Source organism: Chrysemys picta, chromosome 6, assembly GCF_011386835.1.
Source record: "Chrysemys picta bellii isolate R12L10 chromosome 6, ASM1138683v2, whole genome shotgun sequence".
NCBI classification, from domain to species: Eukaryota; Metazoa; Chordata; order Testudines; family Emydidae; genus Chrysemys; species Chrysemys picta.
The window spans coordinates 40,635,705-40,654,561 of record NC_088796.1 but is presented as its reverse complement, the minus strand read 5'-3'; the positions used below and the strand labels follow the sequence as shown (position 1 = coordinate 40,654,561).

At 39.2% G+C, this 18,857-nt stretch overlaps 1 protein-coding gene across 2 annotated transcripts in view; it reads right to left on the bottom strand.

Moving 5' to 3' along the window:
• The window catches only part of CWC27 (CWC27 spliceosome associated cyclophilin), a 212,634-nt gene that overhangs the window by 29,370 nt on the left and 164,407 nt on the right, over window positions 1-18,857 (bottom strand). For both annotated transcript variants that reach the window (XM_065599035.1, XM_065599036.1), the window contains exons 12-13: window positions 5,769-5,878; window positions 262-365 (exon numbers count right to left, since the gene is read on the bottom strand). In XM_065599035.1, the coding sequence (XP_065455107.1) occupies window positions 262-365; window positions 5,769-5,878 (214 nt within the window). The remainder of the gene's footprint in view (window positions 1-261; window positions 366-5,768; window positions 5,879-18,857) is intronic.

The window sequence follows — 18,857 nt, the reverse complement described above, 5'->3', positions numbered from 1 at the left end:
ACTGGTTCCTGCTACTTACTTTGGGGAGAGGGTGACTGGCAAAGAAAATGAACTACCTTGCTTCCTCCTGAAGAGGTCCTGAAGTAGGAATAGGGAAGCAGACTGTGTAACCTTCTCCAGAAGAGAACCTACCACTACAGGTAAGTGCCAATGGGAAAAAAAAAAGGTTCTGGTTCAAAGATGAGTGAAAATTTGGAGTAGGCTTTATTTTTCCCTAATCAGATTTGCCCTTCCCGAATATAATGCATTAAAAATCCTTACCATCCTTCATCATCCTCTACTTCAGGTTCAGACATTTCATTTTCAGGAGTGTCTGCTATTGCCTGAGTTAGCTTTGATTTGAATCGGTCCAGTAGCGCCAGCGTCTGAAATGAAATATCTTTTGTTTTACTGAAGTTTTGTAACAATAAAATACGCAATACACTTACGTTTGGATTACTTGAGGAGTAGTCAATTGAGGTGGATTAGAAATTGTTCAAAAAACATATTTGAGGAAGATATTCCCACACAGTTCACAAATTCTCCATCCCCATCAGTGATTACCATGTTGCCTTTTTGACATGACCATATGATATAAATGTTGGGAGGCAAGGTATGGTGTAACAAACTGAATGAAACCATTGGCTTTTAATGTGGTCATTCAAGTACATTTCCTATCATTTTAACAAACAATAGATGATAAATTAATAATCCTCCTGCAAAGAACAACCTCCAGATAATTTATGAAAGTGGATATAAACAAACTATATATTGCTATTAGTATATTAGTAAGAGTTATAAATATTAATACCTAGAAGTAATGTAAGGAATTTGTTATAGGTTATGAACTCTGGTCAGTCATTTACAATGCCTTAAGCATTTTTACTTAAAGGAGCAGTTAATTACTAAGAGTAAGATAATCAATAAACAACGCAGACTATGGAGGACAATTATACTGTGGAGAGTTGTCATTTTTCTCTGGTGAAGAAATCAATGAAATAAATTAAAAATAATTCAGCCTTTGATGTCCTAATTTGGTTTACATTTACATACTGTATTTTACAGTGCTGATACAACCTTTCCAATTCTGTACTAACATTTCCAAAAAATTGTAATAGTATGTGAGGGGAAATATTTTGTGTGTATATCTATCTATCTATCTATCTATCTCACAAAAAATTCTCACAGCAAAATAACTGACCAAGTATTATTAATTTACCAACTACAATTGGTTAATAACTTAGATAGATTAATAACTAAATCACACAGTGTTTTATTAGCATGTGCTGCAAAGAGCCGCAGGAGGCACATTAAAGAGCCACCTGCGGCTCGCAATCCTTAGCCTGAGTATCACTGCTGTAATTGTACTGATACATTATATCATAATCACAGTCACTTAAAGCTGTTATTTTGTAAAGACCTCTGTATGACTGCTTTTATTTTTTAAATCTAGTTCTAAAAGTAAAAAAGAAAACTTTTTGAAGTCTCTCCCCAAAAGTTAAAAAATGGGAATCAGAAACAGAAAATATCATAAATGTGCAATGTAGTCAAATTTCCTTGTGCAAGCAACCTTATCTTTGGGAACTTCCCGGCTTATGAGTGCTTTCACTACTTTAGTGTAGCATTAACAATAGGATTTTTGTTTGGTCTGGTTTTTTGGTTGGGAAAGACGGTTGCATTTAACGTCCATATTTTGTGTTTAAGAAAAGTGGGAGGGGAAGAGAGAGAAGAAAAATTTCAGAACTAAAGATTTTGCACAGCATAATAGCTCCACAGCTTTGACCAGGGATGCAAACAAGTTGCTTCCCTCCTCCTACTCCCCCCAGTGGAGGCTTTGTCTGTGTGAGCAGGAGAAAGAAAACCCCTGGCCGCTTTAAGGGTTGTAAAATTCATTTTGTTGCATTAGCAGATATCCAGTACACGTTCAACAGGGGGTCTGGCTCCCTCATAAACTGGAGTTAGAAGTGGATTAGGAGATGATTAGTTGGTGCTGGTCCATGCTTTGAGCAGGGGGTTGGACTAGATGACCTCCTGAGGTCTCTTCCAATCCTAATCTTCTATGATTTTATAAGAGATCTCAAAGAAGATGGGAAAGGAGACTGGGCTCCTCATGTTTGGTACAGTGAGGAAACAATCCCCTTTCCCTAGCCCATTAACCCTCTGATGAGGGCAATGGCATCCCAATAGCAGTACTGGGACCCAGCAGAAGGGAAAGGTGTCTGTGTGGCCGGGGGAGGAGGGGAGAGGGCTGATGGTGGTTGTCCTCCAGGTACAAAGGAAGGATGACCTACACTGGATGAGTTATTGCTGGATAGTTCCCAGATATGTTACTTAATAAAGTTGTGGCCTTGTTAAACTATGTTCCTGGTGTCTTGCCGGTCTTCCTGCAGAGTCAAGGACAATGATCATACTGTAGGTATTCACCTCAGCTGATTATGATCCACGTTGCCAATGGAACTTTAATTTCTTTCACTGAGAGTTAATAGCCTTTGGAGCTACAAAATTTCCATGAACTTTTTAGTTTAGAGCTAAATCAGCTTCATGAACTAAAAGCTTCATCATTCCTTGCTATGAAGTTATTAAACTTCAAGTTTCCAATCTCTTTCAGTAGCAGAACATTTATATTCATAGAATCATAGGACTGGAAGGGACATCAAGAGGTCATCTAGTCCAGTCCCCTGCATTCAAGCTAAGGGCTAAGTATTATCTAGACCATCCCTGACAGATGTTGTCTAACCTGCTATTAAAAATCTCCAATATAGAGATTCCACAACCTCTCTAAGCAATTTATTCCAATGCGTAACCACCCTGACCGTTAGGAAGTTTTTCATAATGTCCAACTTAAACTGCCCTTGCTGCAATTTAAGCTCACTGCTTCTTGCCCCATCCCCAGAGGTTAAGGAGAACAATTTTTCTCCCTTCTCTTTGTAACAACCTTTTATTTGAAAACTGTTATTATGTCCCCTCTCAGTCTTCTCTTCTCCAAACTAAAAGCCAGTTTTTTCAATCTTCTCTCAGAGGTCATGTTTTCTAGACCTTTAATTATTTTTGTTGCTCTTCTCTGGACTTTCTCCAGTTTGTCCACATCTTTCCTGAAATGTGGCACACAGACAGGACATACTACTCCAGTTGAGGCCTAATCAGCATGGAGTAGAGCAGCAGAATTTCTTCTTGTGTTTTGCTTACAACACTCCTTCTAATACATCCAAGAATGAAGTTTGCCTTTTTTGCAACAGTGTTGACTCATATTTAGCTTGTGATCCACTATGACCCCCAGATCCTTTTCTGCAATACTCCTTCCTAGGCAAAAGTCATTTCCCATTTTGTATGTGTGAAATTGGTTGTTCCTTCCTAAGTGGAGTACTTTGTATTTGTCCTTATTGAATTTCATCCTATTTGCTTCAGACCATTTCTACAGTTTGTCCAGATCATTTTGAATTTTATCCTATCCTCCAAAGCACTTGCTATCTCCCTCCCGCTCCCAGCTTGGTATCATCTGCAAACTTTATAAGTGTACTCTCTATGCCCTTATTTAAATAATTGATGAAGATATTGAACAGAACCAAACAAAGAACTGATCCCCGAAGAACCATACTTGATATGCCCCCCCTTCCACTCTGGGAATGGTTTTCCAACCAGTTATGCACCCAGCTTATAGTAGCACCATCTGGTTTATTTATGAGAAGGTCATGCTAGACAGTATCAAAGTCAAGATATACCACATCTACTGATTCCCCGCCCCATCCACAAGGCTTGTCATCCTGTCAAAGAAAGCCATCAGGTTGGTTTGACACAATTTGTTCTCCACAAATCCATGCTGTTACTTGTTAACTTGTAGGTGTTTGCCAATTAATTATTTGCTCCATTATCATTCTGGGTATTGAAGTTAAGCTGACTGACTGGTCTGTAATTCCCCAGGTTGTCCTTAATTCCCTTTTTACAGATTGGCATATTTTACCTTTTCCAGTGCTCTGGAATCTCTTCCGTCTTCTATGACTTTTTGAAGATAATCACTAATAGCTCAGATATCTCCTCAATCATCTCCCTGAGTATTCTAGGATGTATTTGATCAGACCCTGATGACTTGAAGCATCTAACTTGTCTAAGTAATTTTTAACTTGTTCTTTTCCTATTTTACCCTCTGATCCTACTTCATTTTCACTGGCATTCACTATGTTAGACATACAATCGCTACTAACCTTTTTGGTGAAAAACAAAAAAGTCATTTAGCACTTCTGCCATTTTCACATTTTCTGTTATTGTTTTTTCTCCCCTCACTGAGTAACGGGCCTACCCTGTCCTTGGTCTTCCTCTTGCTTCTAATGTATGTTTTTTTGTTACCCTTTATGTCTTTAGCTAGTTTAAACTCGTTTTGTGCCTTGGCCTTTCTAATTTTGTTTCTACATACTTGTGTTATTTGTTCATATTCATCCTTTGTAATTTGACCTAGTTTCCACTTTTTGTAGGACTCTTTTTTGAGTTTCAGATAATTGAAGATCTCCTGGTTAAACCAGGGTGGTCTCTTGCCATACTTCCTATCTTTCCTACACAGTGTGGTCGTTTGCTCTTGTGCCCTTAGAAAAATTGCCAACTCTTGAAATGTTTTTCCCTAGACTTGCACTGAAGTGTGCCTTCTTGAAATCCATTATCTTTATTATGCTGTTTTTCCCTCCTCCCATTCCTTAGAATCATGAACATTACCATTTCATGATCACTTTCACCTAAGCTGCCTTCCACTTTCAAATTCCCAACCAGTTCCTCCCTATTTATCAAAATCAAATGTAGAACTGCCTTTCCCCTTGTAGCTTTCGCCACATTCTGAAATAAAAAACTGTATCCAATACATTCCAATAACTTGTTGGACAATCTATGCCCTGTAGTGTTATTTTCCCAATAGATGTCTGGGTAGCTGAAGTCCTCCATCACCACCAAGTTCTGTGCTTTGAATTATTTTGTTAGTTGTTTAAAAAAAAGCCTCATCCACTTCTTCTTCCTGGTTAGGTGGTCTGTAGTAGACCCCTAACCTTTGTATCCAAATACAAACATTTGTAAAAAGTGTAATGTATGCATTTTGGACACGTTATTTTCTGCTTTACAGTTTCACGTTTTAAAATATTCCAAATTTTGTTATCTAAAAGCCCCATCTATTTTAAACTTAGCAAAGCACATTTGCAGGAGCGCATGGGAGGTCATGGCCACCACACAAGGGCAACTCTATGTGGGTTGTATCAGAGGGGTAGCTGTGTTAGTCTGTATCCACAAAAACAATGAGGAGTCTCCGGTGGCACCTTAAAGACTAACAGATTTATTTGGACATAAGCTTTCATGGGTAAAACCCCCCACTTCAGATGCATGGAGTGAAAATTACAGATACAAGCATATCTGTAATTTTCACTCCATGCATCTGAAGTAGTGGGTTTTTTTACCCAGGAAAGCTTATGCCCAAATAAATCTGTTACTTTTTAAGGTGCCACCGGAGACTCCTCATTGTCTGTGTGGATAGCCCTTCTCTCCAGAAGTTTTTTAGGGCAAACTCATGGCACTTTCAAGCATAGCAATATTGATGTTCTGACTGAAGAACTGACTGGAAACTTCACAGATTTTCCCAGCACCTATGCCTGAATAACTCACATAAGGGACCACTAAGGCCTCTTTTTTTAAAGAATTAAGCCAACCTTTCTCTTGGAGTGAAATTTTGTGTAATACAATTGAAGAGATAAGAAACTTTTCCAGAGTTTTCTGTGAAATAGGTTTTTCTTAGTGTCTGTTTTATTATTTTAAGCAACTACCTGCTCTTCACGAGATATCCCTTTCTTTGGCTGTTGCTTCCGCAGATCTTCATACTTTTTCTTCTCCTGTAAATATTCTGTAACTATGCTGTTTGGATCAGCTTCTTCCTCTGAAATAGAAAACAATGTTTTTTTGCTAAACAAGTGCAGTGAAAGTATACTTTGTGATTTAATATCAGTGTACAGGCTTGTCATGTCTTCTGAATTACCAGACAAAACACCTTATGAAAAGCTTTTGGATATATAACTGCCTCAGTATTTAAGTCTCTTGCTGTAAGTCACTCTCTCCACCCTCAAATCATCTGTGTGGTTCCAGCTTACCAAATGATCCAGATCAATCTATATGACTCCCCTGTCCTCCTCACTATTTACCATTCCACCAACGTGTGCATTATCCCAAATTTCATCAGCAAAGATTTTATATTTACTTTGAGATCACTGATGAAAATGTTGTATAGCATCAGGCCTTGTCCTGACCCCTGTAGAACCCACTAGAAACCCCATTCAATGATGATTCCCCACTGACAACTACTTTTTAAGGCTGATCAGTTAGCCAGTTCTTAATCCATTTAACGTGTGTTATATTGATATTGTATAGTTCCAATTTTCTCATCAGAATGTCACACAAAAGTCAAATTTTTACAAAATTCTAAGTATATTACATCCACGCAGATACCTTTGTCAACCAAATTTGTACTCTCATCAAAGAATGAAATGAAGTTTGTTTAGCAAGACCTGTATTCCATTAAACCACATAACTGGTATTAATTATATTCCTATCCCTTAATTCTTTATTAACTGAATCCCATATCAGCTTGTCCATTATTTTGCCTAGGGCTGATGTCAAACTAACTGTTCTACTGTCCCTCAGGCCATCCTGCTTGCCCTTTTTGAATACTGGCTACACTAGCACTCTTCCAGACTCAGCTTACAATATAAAACACGTGTATGAGACAAATTAATAGAGAGGGGGGAAAGAAGACAAGAGTAAAAGAAATAAGATAGATAACTGACCGCCTAAGCCAAAAGTTCCTGATTGTTTCAGGTGTTGTGGAAAGTTTGTTTTTTTACATAGATAATTCAGTACAGGTTTGCAAAATAATATCCAATATGCAGCAGATGAAGTTTAGAAGCGGAAAAAGACTTGTTAGACTAGATAATCTATCTCCCTGCCAATGACAATGCAAAGTGAAGTCTGCATTCACAGTTAAGATCAAAGCATCCAGCCCAGCATGCCTGATCTGATCCCACAAATTTTTGAGGTCAATAACACTGGCTACTAATGTTTTTCACAAAGTACAGTCCTACAACAAAATGGACAATATACTGGATAAGCACAACCAAATTCATAGTACAACCATCTTTTTCTGGGTGTCAAATTTAAATCCTTTGAGAAGATTATTCAAGCAGCCATACCACCTGTCTAGTTTTGCTGCTCACTGGTTCTTGGTCTTTTGAGAGATTTAGTCACCTGGTTTAATAGGTTTTTTACATATCTCCCTCCGCCCCTCAATATATTTTCATTTCCAGCCAAAATGAACAAGCAAACAGCTTGAGAACAGCTGAGAGACCTATCTGCCTTTCATTATTGTGCATCTGTGATATCAGGGTTAAATCCTGCCTTAGGGTCCATCTGGAATGCATAGAAATGTAGTATTGTTGAAATACTTCTACATGGTGAAAGAAAAATTAACAAGTAAAGACATCACAGTTTGGCAAACAAAATGCATAACATACATTTTTGCCCTATACAGTGGGCTTTTAAAGACAATTTTGTAAAGGGCAATCTTTTTATTAAGACTGCCACGGTGAAGAGGGGGAAATTACTTCCTCTATCAAAGATGTCTGTGAAAGTCTTTTGTGATATGTTAATTGGAACTTCTATGGCAGTAATAAGGTCTTGTCATTTAGAATCTGTTCAAATTCAACTGTCTTTTTGCTAGATTGTATGGTATGATTTAGAGTCATGTTTGAGGATTTGTGACTGCTTTGTTACCAAAAGTTTATACACACACCATCAAAAACTATTTAAAACAATTCTTAGTTGTTGACTGCAAAGAAAATTGCTAGCTTGTTAGAATAACTTTCAAAGGATTCCTAACTATCTAGATAAGGAATACTACAACAAACAGATTACAGTTCAGGTTCTGCTTCTCTGGCTATGAAATGGGATGGGATGGATGTGGAATGTCTTGTAGGTAAAAAGGAATATCTATCCCCTGTCTGGTGTAAAAACCCATTTGGACCTTCTGCATTGCAGCGTGTCTGGGGAAGGAAAGGCTAGGCTATGGGTGCTCTGGGGGAGAGACAGGGTTTTGGGTTCCATTGCTACTTGGTCCTCTTGTCTTCTGTTCTGCGGGGGATGGGGCTGCAGAGCCTACTTCAGCCAATAAACTAGACCAGGTTTTGTAGCCACTCTGTGGCTTGAGGGAAAGGATTCCTTCACCACAGCAGCCTTGTGCATCTGCCTAGCATCTAACCTGGCTAGTCGGCTGGCTGCTGGGCAGAGATTTTAGCTTTCAGGGCAATCAGAAAAGTTCTGTTACAGTATTTAGAACCCACCAGAAAGAGTGAACAAATCACACAAAATCTGGTAATGCAATTCAACTAAACAAAAAACAAACAAAACAAAAAAAGAAAAGAGAAATATAGGTATCCAGATGACATGCCTTATAACTAAAATGATCAAGGCAGGAGCAAAGAAGGTAACAAATTGAACTGGTATAGCCGCATAACTCTTTACTAAGAAGCACATCAACTGTGATATTTTTGCTCCCATTATTGATACTCCATAATTCAGCTAATTTATGCTATATATATGTAGATATCTCTCTCTATATATATACACACAGAGCATATATATATATATATAATTTAAAATCCTGTTGTAGTATGAATAGAAATTCTAATTCTAGGTCACTGTTAGAGGTTTCTATCATTTTTCAGCTTCAAACAGGTATGTTTCTTTCCCTCCCAGGCCTGTACAGCTTTACTCATGATACAAAGACACCCTGGTTTTAGGTGAAGGTATATGAAAGAGTCCTTACTTTTTTTAACTCTCTAAAACAGTTCTAAAGGAGATTTTCTGCACAATATATGTAATAATATCAGAATACATGATGGTATGTTATGAATACATGTTTTATTGACACTCATTTGGAATGACTATATAACTCATCATATTCATCGATACTTTGGGTCCTGCGCTGCAAGCTTATAGGGACAAAATCCAAAAGCCACAAAAGGAGTTACACTAGCAAGGGACATAAAAGGCTATAAGAACAAGTTCTTTAAAAACATTAGAAGCAAAAGACATGAAGGAAAGTGTAGGTTCCTCTACTTAGTGGGAAAGGGAGAGCTAATAACTGATGAAATCAAGAAATCTGCGTTGTTTATTGCCTGTTTTGCTTCAGTCTTCACTAAAAAGGTTAACGGAGAGCAGATAATCAACACAATTAATATTAACAAAGGGGAAGGAACACAAGCCAAAATAGAGAAAGAACAGCTTAAAGAATATTTTGATGAATTAGCTACATTCAAGTTGGAAGGGCATGATGAAATTCATTCTAGGGTACTTAAGGAACTAGCTAAAGCAATCGTGGAATCATTAGCAATGATCTTTGAGAACTCCTGGATGATGCGTCCAAGAAAACTGGAGAAGGGCAAACATAATACCTGTCTTTAAAAAGGGAACAAAGAGGACGCATGGAATTATAGACCAGTCAGCCTAACTGCGATACCTGGTAAGAGACTGAAACAAATTATTAAACCATCAATTTGTAAGCACTTAGAGGATAATAGGGTTATAAGGAATAGCCAGCATGGATTTGTCATGAACAAATCATGCCAAACCAACCTAATTTCCTTCTTTAACAGGTTTGCTGGCCTGGTCATAGGGGAAAGGAGTAGACATGATATATCTTGATTTTAGTAAAGCTTTCGACACAGTCCTACATGACATTCTTTTAAATAAACTAGGGAAATATATGAAATTACTAGAAGGTGGGTGCACAACTGGTTGAAAGCCATAGACATTACCATAGAACATCTATAGACACAAATTCTGTGCTTGAAGAACAAGTGTATAGCAGTAGGAATATTCTACCAACCATCTGACCAGGATGGTGATGGTGACTGTGAAATTCTCAGGGATATTAGACAGGCTACAAAAAACCCAATAATAAGGGGGATTTCAACTATCTCCATATTGACAGGGTACATGTCACCTCAGGATGAGATGCAGAGATAAAATTTCTAGATACCATTAGTGATTGCTTCTTGGAGCACCTACTCCTAAAACTCACAAAGGGAGAGGCAATTCCTGATTTAGCCCTAAGCAGCGCAAAGGATCTGGTCCAAGAACTGAATATAGCAGAACTGCCTGGTAATAGCAACTAACATCCTTGTGTGGGGAAATTACCAAAGAAACCTATCATAGTAGCACTGAACTTCAAAAAGGAGAGCTACGCTAAAATGAGGATAATTAAACGGAAATTAAAGGTAACAGTCACAAAAGTGAAATGCCTGCAAGCTGCAAGGAAACTTTTTAAAAAATACCATAATACAAGTTCAAACTACATGTATACTCCAAATTAAAACAGTAAGAGAACAAACAAACAAAAGCCACCATGGCTAAACAACAGAGTAAAAGAGGCAGAGAGAGACAAAAATATATCTTTTAAAAATTGGAAGTCAAATCCTACTGAGGAAAATAGAAAGGAACAAACTCTGGCAAGTCAAGTATAAAAGTTTAAATAAGCAGGCCAAAGAAGAATTTGAAAAGCAACTACCAAAAGACAAAAAACTAACAGCAAAATTGTTTTGAAGTATATCAGAAGCAGGAAGACATGCCAAACACCCAGAGGGGCCACTGGAAGATTGATGTGCTAATGGAGCACTCAAGGAAGACAAGAAAACAGAGTAGGAATAAGTGGTCAGTTTTTGCAATGAAGAGAAGTAAATAGTGGGATCCCTCAAAGATCTGTGCTGGGACCAGTGCTGTTCAACAGAGAGGTGGCAACATTTGCAGATGATACATTACTTAAGATAGTTAAGTTGAAAGCTGACTTTGAAGAGTTACAAAGGGATGTCACAAAACTAGGTGGCTGGGCAACAAAATGGCAGATGAAATTCAAAGTTGATAAATGCAAAGTAATGTACACTGGAAAACGTAATCCCAACTATACATACAAAATGATGTGATCTAAATTAGCTGTTACCACTCAAGAAGGAGATCTTGGCACTATTGTGGATTGTTCTGGAAAACAGTTGCTCAATGGGCAACAGCTGTCAAAAAAGCTAACAGAATGTTAGGAGCCATTAGCAAAGGGATAGATAAGAAGACAGAAAATAATGCCACTATATGAATCCATGGTATGCCTACACCTTGAATACTGGATGCAGTTCTAGTTGGCTCATATAAAAAAAGATGTATTAGAATTCGAAAAGGTGCAAGGAAGGACAACAAAAATTATTAGACGTATGGAACAGTTTCTATTTGAGGAGAGATTAAAAACACTGGGATTGTTCATCTCAGAAAAGAGACAACTAAAGGGGGGATATGATAGAGGTCTATAAAATCATGAATGGTGTGGAGAAAGTTAATAAGGAAGTGTTATTTACCCCTTCACATAATACAAGTACCAGTGGTCACCTAATAAAATTAATAGGCAGCAGGTTTAAAACAAACAAAAGGAAGTATTTCACACAACACACAGTCAACCATTGCCATAGGATGTTGTGAAGGGCAAAAGTATAACTTGGTTCATAGAAGATAGGTCCAACAATAGCTATTAGTCAAGATGATCAGGGGCAAAACCCCATGCTCTGGGTATCCCTAAACCTTTGACTGCTAGAAGCTGGGACTGGATGACAGGGGATGGGTCACTTGATAAATTGACCTGTTCTGTTCATTCCCTCTGAAGCATCTGGCACTGGCCACTGTCAAAAAACAGGATACTGGGCTCGACGGAACATTGGTCAGCATGCCCATTCTTATGCTCTTATTCAGAGTAGCTCTCAGTGGTTCACTGGCAAACTGTGAGAATCTATCTAGTGGGATTTTACAGGGGTCAATCCTGAGTCCAGTACTATTTAATATTTTCATAATGACTTGGATAATGGGGTGGAGAGTATGCTTATAAAATCTGCACAAGGAACTAAGCTGAGAGGGGTTGCAAGCACTTTGGAGGACAGAATTAAAATTCAAAACAACCTTAATAAATTGTGAAATTGATCTGAAATCAGCAAGATAAAATTAAGTAAAGATAAGTGCAGAGTATTTTACTTAGGAAGGAAAAATCAAATGCACAACTACAAAATGGGGAAAAACTGGCTAGGTGGTAGTTCTGCTGAAAAAGATCTGGGTGTTACAATGCATCACAAATTGAATATGAGTCAACAGTGTGATAGAGTTGTGAAGGCTAATCTTTCTGGGGTGTATTAACAGAAGCATTGTATGTAAGACATGGGAGGTAACTCTCCTGCTCTTTTCAGCACAGGTGAAGCCTCAGCAATAGTAATGTGTCCAATTCTGGGCAGCACATTTTAGGAAAGAAGTTGACAAATTGGGGAGAGCATAAGAGAGAAACAAATATGATAAAGGGTTTAGAAAACCTGACTTATGAGGAAAGGTTAAAAACAGTCATGTTTAACCTGATAAAAAAAGACTGAGGGAGGGATCTGCTTACAGTCTTCAAATATGTAAAAGGGTGTAATAAAGAGGATTGTGATCAATTGCTCCCCATGCCCACTGAAGGAAGGACAAGCAATGGGCTTAATCTGTAACAAGGGAGATTTAAGTTAGATGTTAGGAAAAACTTTATAACTATAAGGATAGTTAAGCTCTGGAACAGGCTTCCAAGCGAGGTTGTGGAATCCCCATCATGGGAGGTTTTTAAGAACAGGTTGGACAAACAGCTGTCAGGGATGGTCTAGGTTTTACTTGATCCTCCCTCAGAGCAAAAGGCTGGACTTGAGGACTTCTTCATCTACCTTCCAGCCCAACATTTCTATGATTCTATGTTTACTTTGCCTAGTGATGACTAATTTTAGTCTTAAAATTTCCCAAATTCGTAACAGGAGTTTGTTTTCATTAAAATATGTCAACTTTTTTGTATCAATGTGATAATTTAGTTTAAAATGTCATAAGAATTAATAAACTAAAAGTTATTTGATCAAAGACACTTCCAATACAGCACAAAAAAAGACCTATTAGACAGGGGATAGCTATCTAATAGGCCAAGTTAAACAAAACAAAATTAGGGCTATTTTGTTCCTTATCCCACAAATTCAGGCTCTTATATATGAATTTAAGACAAATAAAGGCAATCCTAAGTATGTCATATAACCGATCTAGAGTTCAATTTCCCCATCTGTAAAGCTGAGACAAATTATATTTATAAACCTTTATAAAAAGCATTGAGAAATTAGGGTGAAAAACATTATATAAATGCTTATATTATTATTATGATTACATTGTTTATTTGACCATTTAAAGAGCTAATCTCTTACTATTATAGCTGTTTTTTTAGTTACAGTGAAATGTCACATATGGCTGATTTGTTAGCTTTTAAAATTTGCTTCTTGGTACCAGGGAAAATGTTTTTCATTATTTTTATTTATACAGGCAAGTGGTTTTCCAGAGGTATATGAGAACATGCCCCCTACCAGGAAGAGCTTACAATTTAAACAGTTCCAATGAAGGAACATAGAGGCTGTAATGAAATCAGAGTGATTTACTAACGAAGTTTAGCATGCATCATATTAACATTTCTCTATTTATTTTAAATACAGAACTAATTTAATTTATCCTTTTTTTTTTCTTTTCATGGAGGAGTCACATTTCTGAAATAAATGTGTAGGCTAGTAGGTAGGCGGAAGGCAAAGATAATGACAAAATTTCAAGCCTGAGAAATTGGTAGGAAAGTAGAATTGCCCGTAGTAATAGGGAAGTAAAAAACTAGAAGGATTTGGATGAAAAGGCAATTGTATTATATATTCAATTAGACATATGTCATGTGAATTAATAAATTAGGGCTGATTCAGGATTAAGGATATCATATAGAACATTGTTACGGGAAGTTAAATGACAAATGTCTCATTTTTATTTTCAAGGATTCCAGCTGTCAGAGATATTCCACATCTTTGTCTCAACCCTTTTTACTTTTTCATTTAGTACTTAAGACTAACATACAGGATGTTGAATGATGTTGCCTGAAGGCACACCGCTCCATCTGTTGTAACTACTGTTCTGTAGTTTGATGGTCTTATTGACAACTTTCCTGTTTTGTCCTGTCTCCCAGGCAGAGGAAGCTACAAATCACATTCTCAGTGTTGTGGCAACAAGCAAAAAACCCCTCAAAATTCTTTACCATAAACAGATTTCTTCTTGCCAAAAAGGAAAAACACTGAAGTAAAGTAATATTATCTAGAATAGCCTAAAGCTACTCTTTATATATCCAATTGAACAGTTTGTTGTAGAATGTCAGTGTGACAAATATGCACCTTAATTATTCCAATTGTTTGGTTACAGCATTTCTATGATATTGATTAATAACAATAGATAATTTAATAGTATACAAAACAAAATTAAGACTATTGATCAGTATCTTCCTTTTTGATTTGTACAGCTAAACTATTTTTTTCCTTGGAAGATACTCAATAACATGTGAAATGTCTTAAAACACTCTCAAAATATTTCGCAGACATGAATAAGGCATCTTTTTCAAGACTGTCAGTTCCAATAAAGAACACAAAAATAAATTTAATCCCCCCTAAACTCTCCAGACTCCTGTAGCAGAAGATCAAACAGAATATAATTATAGGGCAAAGTTAGTGCACTAGGTTTCAGATAGGACAGAGACCACTGAACTGTAAATCTAAACCAAACCCTGATTGTCAAGCCTTTTGAATGAATGACAGAAGACTTAAAAGTCTGACAGCTGTCTAGAGAAAATTTTTTACTTTGGAGTCAGAAACTGTTCTATTTACTCTTCCTATAATTTACACATACACACACACACACACACACACACACACACACACACACACACACACACACACACACACACACACCTCTTTATTTCCTTATTGCTCCAGCTAATATGTTGAAGACTAACAGCTAATATCTGAACAGTCCATGCCCCATCAGAGTTACAAAGAAAGATCTGGAATTGGAAATCTACCATATAGAAAGATCAGAAAAAATTAAGATATAATAATACACAGAAAATAAAGGGAGGGAAATTGCAGCTGAATGGAATAAAACACAATCTACCAGAAACTTCATGCACTATGAGATGGAATGAGCTGAAGAGAGTAATGCAGTATAGTATAACACCACTACATTATAATACTATGATCCTACCTCTTCCCCGTTTCCTTAGGTCTTGTCTTCTACGGAAAAAAAAGAGGTGTTCTTAAGCTAGCTAACCTGAGATAGAATCCTAGTGAAGACAAGACAGATGCAGTTTTCACATGAGTTAGCAGGTCAACTTAAAGACTATAGGAGAGTCTAAGCCCTGGTCTACACTACAGGGTTAGGTCGATTTTATAATGAATGCATCTACACAAGAAACCCTGTTCTGTCGACCTAAAGGACTCTTAAAATCGACTTCTGTACTCCTCACCGGCGAGGGGAGTAGCGCTAAAATTGACCTTGCTGGGTCGAATTTGGGGTAGTACGACGCAAATCGACGTTATTGGCCTCTGGGAGCTATCTCAGAGTGCTCCAATGTGACCGCTCTGGCCAGCACTTTCAACTCCGATGCACTAGCCAGGTACACAGGAAAAGCCCAGGGAACTTTTGAATTTCATTTCCTGTTTGGTCAGTGTGGAGAGCTCAGCAGCACAGGTCACTATGCAGTCCCCCCCACAGAATCGCAAACGAGCTCCAGCATGGAGCGAACGGGAAACACTGAATCTGATTGATGTATGGGGAGAAGAATCTTTGCAAGCAGAACTCCGATCAAAAAGAAGAAATGCTAATATATATGCCAAAATCGCACAGGGCATGATGGACAGAGGCTACAACAGGGACACACAGCAGTGCCGCGTGAAAGTCAAGGAGCTCAGGCAAGCCTACCAAAAGACAAAGGAGGCAAACGGTCGCTCTGTGTCAGAGCCCCATACATGCTACTTCTATGATCAGCTGCATGGCATTCTAGGGGGGGACGCTACCATTACTCTACCACTGTCCGTGGACACCTGCAAGGGGGGAGTCTCACGCAACACGGAGGAGGATTTTGTGGATGAGAAAGAGGAGGAGGAGAAGGAGAATGCGCAGCAGGCAAGCGGTGAATCTGTTCTCCTCGGCAGCCAGGACCTTTTCATCACCATGGAGCCAATACCCTCCCAAGGCGTGATCCCTGACCCTGAAAGTGGAGAAGGCACCTCTGGTGAGTACACATTTGTAACTATAGTACAGGGTTTAAAAGCAAGGGTGTTTAAATGTTTGATTTGCCCTGAAGACTTGGGATTCATTCATGGCCAGTACAGGTACTGGAAAAGTCTGTTAACATGTCTGGGGATGGAGCAGGAATCTTCCAGGGACATCTCCATGAAGCTCTCCTGGAGGTACTCTGAAAGCCTTTGCAGAAGGTTTCGGGTGGGGTGGGGGGGGAGGGGCTGCCTTATTTCATCCTCCACTGTAGGACACTTTACCACGTCAAGCCAGTAGCAAGTAGTCTGGAATCACTGCAGCATAAAGCATGGCAGCAAATGGTCCTGGGTTTTGGTCGCATTCAAGCAATGTTCGGTCTATATCTTTCTATGTTAGCCGCAGGAGAGTGATATCATCCATGGTCACCTGGTTGAAATAGGGGAATTTTTGTAAAGGAACAATAAAAGGACCCCGTTAATGCTGGGCTGTTTGCGCTTGGCTAAAAGGGATCATCCCCGAGAATAGCCACGTGGCGGGGAGAGGGGTGAAGGGATCATCCCAAATAGCCACGTGGAGGGGTGGGAGGAGGAGTGTGCTGCAGTTTGAACACATTCCCACATGTTCCCCGCTTACCCTTTGGCTTACCATGGCTACCTGGAAACCGAATTCTGTTGCCCAGCCGTGTGTGACGTGTCACTATACCGGCAGGCGCTCAATATAAAAGGTAAAATCCGACCTTGTGCCTAAAGCACATGTGCTGTCTGCTGTGAATTGCTTGATTCACTGTGAAAGAGTCTCCCTTTTGTTTTCAGAAATGTATCATCTTAAATTTTACTCTCCCTTTTTATCCCCCCGCAGGTGCAAATGTTTCTATGCTCCCCCTATCATCTCCGTCCCTGAGGTTCTTGCAGATTAGAAGGCAAAAAAAAAATGCACTTGGGATGACATGTTTTCCGAGCTCATGCAGTCCTTCCACACTGATAGGGCACAGCTGAATGCATGGAGGCATTCAGTGGCAGAGTCCAGGAAAACATTAAGTGAGCACAATGAGAAGAGGCAGGATGCAATGCTGAGGCTAATGGGGGAGCAAACGGACACGCTCAGGCATCTGGTGGAGTTGCAGGAAAGCCAACAAGAGCACAGACCACTGCTGCATCCACTGTACAACCACCTGCCCTCCTCCCCAAGTTCCATATCCTCCTCATCCAGATGCCCAAGAACGTGAGGGGGAGGCTCCAACAGTTTTGATTTGTAGTGTGGCTACAATAAGCAATGTGGCCTTGTCCTTCCCTACTCCACCTGGGCTACCTTATCATAGAATTGTAGAATATCAGGGTTGGAAGGGACCTCAGAAGGTCATCTAGTCCAACCCCCTGCTCAAAGCAGGACCAATACCCAGATAGATTTTTCCCCCCCCAGATCCCTAAATGGGCCCCTCAAGGATTGAACTCAGAACCCTGGGTTTAGCAGGACAATGCTCAAACCACTGAGTTATCCCTGCCCTCCCGCCCAGTTATCTCTTTTTTTTTAATTAATAAAGAAAGAATGCATGGTTTCAAAACAATAGTGACTTTATTTCCTTTGCCAGCTGTGATCAAAGGGGGGAGGGTGGTTGGTTTACAGGGAATTAAAATCAACAAAGAGGGCGGGTTTGCATCAAGGAGAAACACACACAGCTGTCACACTGTAGCCTGACCAGTCATGAAACTGTTTTTCAAAACCTCTCTGATGCGCAGCACGCCTACCTGTGCTCTTCTAATCACCCTGGGATCTGGCTGTTCAAAATTGGCAGCCAGGCGATTTGCCTCAACCTCCCACCCAGCCATAAACGTCTCCCCCTTTCTCTCTCAAATATTATGGAGCACACAGCAAGCAGTAATAACAATGGGAATATTTTGTTGCGCTGAGGTCTAACCTAGTCAGCAAACAGCGCCAGTGAGCTTTTAAATGTCCAAAGGCACATTCTACCACCATTCTGCACTTGCTCAGCCTATAGTTGAACTGCTCCTTACTACTGTCCAGACTGCCTGTATATGGCTTCATGAGCAATGGGAGCAAGGGGTAGGCTGGGTCTCAAAGGATAACTGTTGGCATTTCAACATCCCCAACAGTAATTTTCTGGTCTGGGAAGTAAGTCCCTTCTTGCAGCTGCTCAAACAGCCCGGAGTTCCTAAAGGTGCGAGTGTCATGCACCTTTCCCGGCCATCCCACGTTGATGTTGGTGAACGTCCCTTGTGATCCACCAGTGCTTGCAGCACCATTGAGAAGTACCCCTTGCGGTTTATGTACTGGTTGGCAACGTGGTCTGGTGCCAAGATAGGGATATGCATTCCATCTATCGCCCCACCACCATGCGCCAGCCATGAGTCTCTAATTGTAGTGTAGACATAACCATAGAAACTTCTGAAAATCCCAACCACTGTGATTATTTCAAAACCACAAGTATAATTTATGTCTTGAACATAGCCAAAATATTATTTTTTGTGAAGTAACACATTTTTGTAAGCAATATTTTTTTTGTCTACACTAAAGACACAAAACCCACTGGGGCAATTAACAGACCAAAGAAATCATTTCAGAGCAGATAGCCCTTGGAAGGGAGAATGCATATATGCAAACACAGGCTTGGGGACAACTATTATATGTATAATTCTCCAAAAACCTTTTAAAATTGTGCAGAAAAAGAGAGGCGCCAAAACATCATATTA